Genomic DNA, 6,397 nt, shown 5'->3' on the forward strand with positions numbered 1-6,397 from the left:
TGGCACAACACTGCAGAATCATGAGTACATTTAGGGATACTTGGATGGAACTGTAATTCTCCACAGAGTTTCCACGAACAACCACCGGCTAGCAACTGCATAAAATACTGCTCTAGTTTTAAGTTCCTTCCCAATGCCAGCCTCCCATGCGCTGTCATCTCTTCCTAAATAGAGATCTGAAATGCATACAAAAGTAGAAGCAATAGAAATTTTCAGCTTTTACGTTCTACAGTGGAAAGAAGTATAATTCTCACTATCCTGCTTCACAACATTTAATGATGTAATCAAAGATTAGGTAAAAACCCACCAAAGCAGAAAAAAACCACCACCAAAACACTCTGTTATAGGTTTCTCATGTAATTTGCGCACCTTCCAGTATGCATTATTTAATTTGCAAAGACACTACAATGGTTTTATACTGTACAACAGTTTACTTTCAGATTTGATATAGTGGAAAAAAAAGTAATGACATGTTAACTGTGCTGTAAAGGAGGTGGCAAGGAACATTTTATTTTCATCTGAAAATCTGACAGGACAGTTCTGTCATCATAAACCTAACTCCCTTCCATTTTCATAGTACCACATACAATGCAATGTGAAAACCTTCCAGTTGAAGAGGATTAATACTGACATTTGAATTTTTCCAATGTATAAGTAATATCAGCTTTAATAACAACCATACACGTCATCCTTTATGCTGTATGACACCTAGAACAAATTTACAGAACCCTTGATCTCCCAGCAGTTCAACACACCCAGTGGAGGCAAAAAAAGTAGGAATGAAAAATACTATCAGGAGCAAAGACAGTCATTAGAACAAGAAAGAGCAGAAGAGAGGGCATTTCGTATACTCTGCCTACTGTTTAGATTAATAGGAAGAGACCAGATAACTGGAACGGAAAATGGCTGCTTCAGCGACCTTTAGTGTGCACAATGCCGTCCCTGAAAATTGAATCTTAAAAATGGATATGCTCAAAATACTCATCAAGGAAAGAGGGAGCAGGCAACTGACAGCCAGTTGAGAGAGAAGCAATGTGTATGGTAAGACTTACAATTCTGGGCTTTTTAGATCAGTTTGACCTCAATTTGCATCTCCTTATCATTCTATTACTTTAATTAGATTAATGTGTCTTTCATGGCACACTGTAGGTGTTACAGACTGGCTTCTTTAAACACATTTAAAATGTTAACTGAAAATGCTAACAGCTACGCATAGTAATGAAAAAGTCTACCACGAGACTGATGAAATTCATCTGGAAGAAGAATTTAATATAGCAGCAAAATCCTGAGCAACTGTCAAACAGCTCTTCTGTCAACACTCACTTAACAAAGGCTTTAGATGATCTTTACTAGAGAAAGACTATCCTTAGCTGGTTAGAAGTGAAGGTAGAACAGCTTGATCCCCCTGTAATGGGAGAAAAGTCTTCCAGTATCTCGATGGCCTGAAAGTTTAGTTTGATAAAAGCAACACAGTTATTTTTAGCACTCTACAGGCATAAAAATACAGCTCTAAACTGTGACCTACAGCTATGCACAGCCAAGCATCACATCATACGACAGCCTTAACTTTAGCTAGAAGCACGTCTGTAGTTGCTTCAGACTATCATTATTCATCTCACTTCCAACAATACCTTTGGATGGATTTAGCAACAAGCATTTGAAACCGTTGCCATCTTTTTTTAAATTGCTGCCATCGGCAAAACTCAATTCAAAGGTAGGCAATCTTAATGGACTTTGTAGAAAGTATTTGAGAGACCATGTTAGGTTAAATGCATTACTACTTCTCTCTGGTACAGAGGATGAAAAAGTACCTTAACAGCAGAAAAACTTAAACTGTCGTATTCAGTACAGAAAGTCATTTTTCTAAGCACAGTTTCAGTGAATGAAAAAAAAAAAGAAAAAAGAAAAAAAAAGGAAAAAACCAACCTTGTTTTCTTCCAGCAGTAGTAACAGCCTGGAAACGGGATATGCTAGAATAAGAGATCTTCAAGCAAACCCACCTGAAACAACATTGTTCACAGACAACTGCAAAGGTAACTTGCGTTATTTTACTCCAATTAGTATGCTTGTGTCTGCACGATTTGTAACAAACTACAATTTAAGAGTCTGTTCCAGCATATTTCTGTTTCCAGGTTATATAAACATGAATTCATTTAAAATAAAAATCAATACAGAAGTTTTAAAAACAAATCACCCAACGTTCCAGCACTTGACTTTAATCACTTTTTAAATGTATAGGTAACTTCAAATTTTGGAGGTTTGGGAGTTTGTTTTGTTGGGGTTTTTTGTTTTGTTGCTGGTGATTGGGGTTTTTTTTTTTGGGGGGGGGGGGTGTTTCTTGCTTGGTTTGGGATTTTTTGTTTGGGGTTTGTTTGTTTTTCGTTTGGTGGGATTTTTTTTAAATCATATACAAAAATTTAAATATTTTCAAGATGACAGATATATACTCTGAAATGTTCTAACTTCCATAGTTCCAGAAAACAGACAGAAAACATTATAAAATGCAAGGCTTGTCAGATTTAATTATAGCTTGGCCATCATTATTACAACGGCTTCTACTGTACTACAAAATATTTTAGGATCATTAACAAAGTTTCCATTAAATGTTTGGTTGCTAAGAAGGAAGTAATTTTTAAGCTGTGAGTGGGGAGAGGAAAAAATTTTGGTTTTTCTGTCCAGCTGATCATTATTTATACCTATCACCTGGACACAAATAAGAATTTATTTCCCCTTCTCCCCCCCTCCTCACAGCTTAAAAATGCCACTTTTTGGCTGGATTAAATGGTCAAAAAATGACTCCTACAAACCCACAAGATATCCTGGATCAGAAGTAGTTACAAAAACCCTACTGAGGGAACTGAAATGGCACCTGAAAGAGCGTGAAAGATTAGTGCAAGAGATTGAAAATGAACAGAAAGTCCAGAAGACTGGCACGGATTACAACTGGATCAAGAACTACCAAAACCCTCAAGCCACAATTCCAGCTACTGAGCAACGGCAGCTTGAAGTTCTGTGTTCACAAATTCAGCCTTGCCAAACAGGAACTGTACTCAGCAGGTAATTTTTTCGTATTTCTCTAACTTTGAGTACTCTGTCATAAGTAAGATGTTTCTTCAACCTGATCCAAGCTTGTATTTGCCTCTGATCTTTCTTCCAAAGTAACAACAACCAGCAACTGGAACACTTTTACAGGTGTTTTAGAAATCACCTATTTACTTTAATATATTGTACTTTAAGGAGATTTCAAATCAGGATTTTCCTGGTCTAATTCAAAACAAGGGAAGTCTCATATGCTTAAACATGTGACCTCTCAATACTTTCATTTTTTTCTTTTTTATCCCCAATATTTATTAAATAGCAACTCAATAACTGAAGATCAAATTAAAGGACTAATGCAACGCACAGTTACATAGAAATCCAGCTTCACTGTCCAAAATACTTGAAAGCTTCTAAAACCAGCAATTCAGTGTAAAAAAAATATATAAAATTCCATTTTTTAAAAAGAACAAACAAACCAAACACCCCTGTCCCTCCATTTTACAAAGAAAAAATCTTCTATGCCTGTACATGAAATACATTTTCTAGGGACACGCAGAAATGACAGAACAAGCCTATGTGCCTTTTAAGGCCCAGAATATAGCTAAGGGCAAAGTCAGTTTAAATCAAGTTACCCAGCTAGGGCAAAAAAAAAAGAAAAGCATACCCAGTAACAACAGCTTTCAGTCTTTCTAATAGCTGGACCATATCCAATGCATTGTTAGATCTCTCTTCCTCTTGTAATCTTTTGGGGGAGGCGTGTGGGGAAATGTGGCAGCAAGGAATAAATTACACCAGAACGCAGTCATTTCCTTCTCCTTCCCCTCCCCTCAGAAGACGAGGGGAAACAGAAGAGTTTTCAATGCTGATTATTAGATTTCAATTTTTCTTTGTTTCTAGATTTCGTGAAGTTTTGGCAGAAAATGATGTTTTACCCTGGGAAATAGTCTACATATTCAAGCAAGTTTTAAAAGATTTTCTTACCACCACTGAGAGAGAAAGCCAGCAAGACCAACTGGCAGACGCATGGAATACAAATTGCTCTGAACATTTCAGCCTGCGCGGAGGCAGTTCTAACAAATCTGACAAAGATGAAATCCCCACAGTTTCAAGTTATGTGGACAAAAACACACAAAGCATGTTTCCCACCTTCTCTCATAGAATCTGGAATCTACCCTATTACTACCCATCAAGTTAAGCTGGTTTGTGTTTCTTTCAAAAAGCTATGTAGCTGTCTGCATTCCTTTCTTGTGATCACAAACATCGGAATAAGTAGTGTGACATTCTCCCCTTTTTTCCAAGTTCAGAAATTAAAATCCTTGATTATAGCTAGTATGCAGCAAACAAACTTTACATATGAAGTCTCCTTCTATCTTATAGTTCCTTAAGTATGTTGTCTTGGAAGGCACCTTTTAACCAAAAATTTAGCTGTTTCTGAAAAAAACTCTGGAGCATTTTATTTTTTAGCCATATACAGCTAGATGTATTTAAACAAGAAAAGAATGCTTTCCATATTTTGAAGTAGTATCAATCCACAAAGTGTTAGGCAAAACGTTCTGTATTTGTCACACAGCTTTTAGACTCTATGGGAACTTTATCGTGTGCAAGATAAATGGTTTAATATAGTATCAATTATACTAAATATACTGGTAAATACTTTTTTGAGCCAAATACTTATTTCTTAACTTCAAGAGTTAAAATTCTAAAATGAAAACAATGTCTGAAGTTATAACACACTGCATGTACTGTTTCTGTACTTTTTCCAAACTGTACTCTGCATGTGCTGAAGTACTGTAATGGTAGACAACTAAATGAAAATATCAGATGTTTAATGGCATTTAACAACTAGCTCTCCATTCAAGAAATTAATGAATTTATTTTATTTCAAAAAGTTGTACTTCTTCATTTGGCTTATTGGAAGCTATCCTGAAAGCAGGACTCTGCATTAAACTTAAATGTTTTGATCAAACCAGACAGTACTTTTCTAGAATGGCAAAAGAGTCAACACATCTCCAAAGCAAGAGGTGATAATTTTAAATTTAAGTAGAACAAAATTTCATGGTTTTCAGCTGCCATCACCTATTACCATGGGCTCATAATAAAGTTTTACAAGACTGATTGGATACGTAGCAGTTAGTCACAGTAGACAATTAGAGCAGAAAATCGATGAAAACATATGCCAGAACTCAGTTTGCTACATTTCCAATTAAGCTCCCTTCACTGTATGTAATAAATTTTTACATATCTTTTATGTAACCTCTTCATCTCCAGATTTCCTTTTAAACTGTCTGTCACATCGTAAAAAAATGGGCAAGACTTACATGGCTCCATTTACAAAATGCACTATTTTGCAGACACAGAAGAAAACTGCTTCCTCTGATAATTTTCTTCAAACACACTGAAGATAACATTCAGATTTCCTCAGGCTGGTAACATACAACTGAAAGATATTTCCTCATGCTCCACAGTTGTATCCCACACCCAAGAAAGAATTTACTAATAATGCAACATATACTGGGTGAAACAAATGGGACAATACTTTCAGAAAAGATAAAAACATTATTTACAAAACCAACAACTTTGGAGAGCTTATAATTTAGAGAACATTTCATGCAGAAAAGTAGAATACAATATACACAGAAGGTGAAACAATCAGGCCTGACAAAGCACTAGAGGACTACAGTAATTGGTTCTTACAGGTTTAGAACAATAAAAAATTGCAGCTTAATACCAGAAGTAACTGGTCCCTCCGCCTTCCATAAACTAAATACACAAAACTTCACACACATGTGCAAACTCATATCTGCACTCAGAACTGGTATTAACTCTGCCCTCCTTCTGTGCAGTTGTTGGTTCATGGATAAATACCCTAAGTGTTGATCTCAACTTATCGTGCATCAGTGGGGCAGAGTACCAGATTCTTTTCATGCAGCTCTAAACAATTAAAACATGGATCTCTGCATGAGAGTGGGAATGGTTTGAAAAAAAGGTTTTTCCCTCAGTGATGAAGTTCCCCAAAGAGCTAAACTTCAAGTACCCTTTCCATAGGAAAGTGGGTAACAGGTACTGAGTGTATGGAAGGCATTAGCAGAATTACTATTACATTGAGAATTAACATCCACAATGCTGGTTTCAGAAAGTATTTTTTATCTGGTCAAATGTGCAAAATTCCTGCAGCACCAATTCGTATAAATTAGTTTCTTAAACAGTACTCGTAAAACCCTCACAGCTTTCTATCAGAAAATAGGTAAAAAAAGCCCCAAGAACTTAGCTTCCAAATTTTAGTTTACGGACATTAGTAGGCCAGTAAAAATGCAAGGTCCACTTACTTTTACGATCACTGAAAACAGGTAGGACAAAG

The 6,397-nt window shown here is 36.0% G+C and overlaps 1 protein-coding gene across 4 annotated transcripts; it reads left to right on the forward strand.

Moving 5' to 3' along the window:
* Positions 1-757: 757 nt before the first annotated feature.
* RD3L (RD3 like) lies at positions 758-5,337 on the forward strand. Of its 4 annotated transcripts, none has more exons than XM_027803435.2 (4): positions 758-1,041; positions 1,942-2,033; positions 2,752-3,057; positions 3,937-5,337. In XM_027803435.2, exons 3-4 carry the CDS (start codon positions 2,759-2,761, stop codon positions 4,232-4,234), a joined length of 597 nt encoding a protein of 198 aa, XP_027659236.1. In that variant the 5' UTR covers positions 758-1,041; positions 1,942-2,033; positions 2,752-2,758; the 3' UTR covers positions 4,235-5,337. The 4 variants fall into 4 exon arrangements, with proteins under 4 accessions (XP_027659236.1, XP_005437951.1, XP_005437950.1 ...); XM_005437894.3 differs by having other exon boundaries at positions 1,945-2,033; XM_005437893.3 differs by lacking the exon at positions 758-1,041 and adding an exon at positions 1,125-1,714.
* Positions 5,338-6,397: the final 1,060 nt, after the last annotated feature.

Source organism: Falco cherrug, chromosome 7 (genome assembly GCF_023634085.1).
Source record: "Falco cherrug isolate bFalChe1 chromosome 7, bFalChe1.pri, whole genome shotgun sequence".
NCBI classification, from domain to species: Eukaryota; Metazoa; Chordata; class Aves; order Falconiformes; family Falconidae; genus Falco; species Falco cherrug.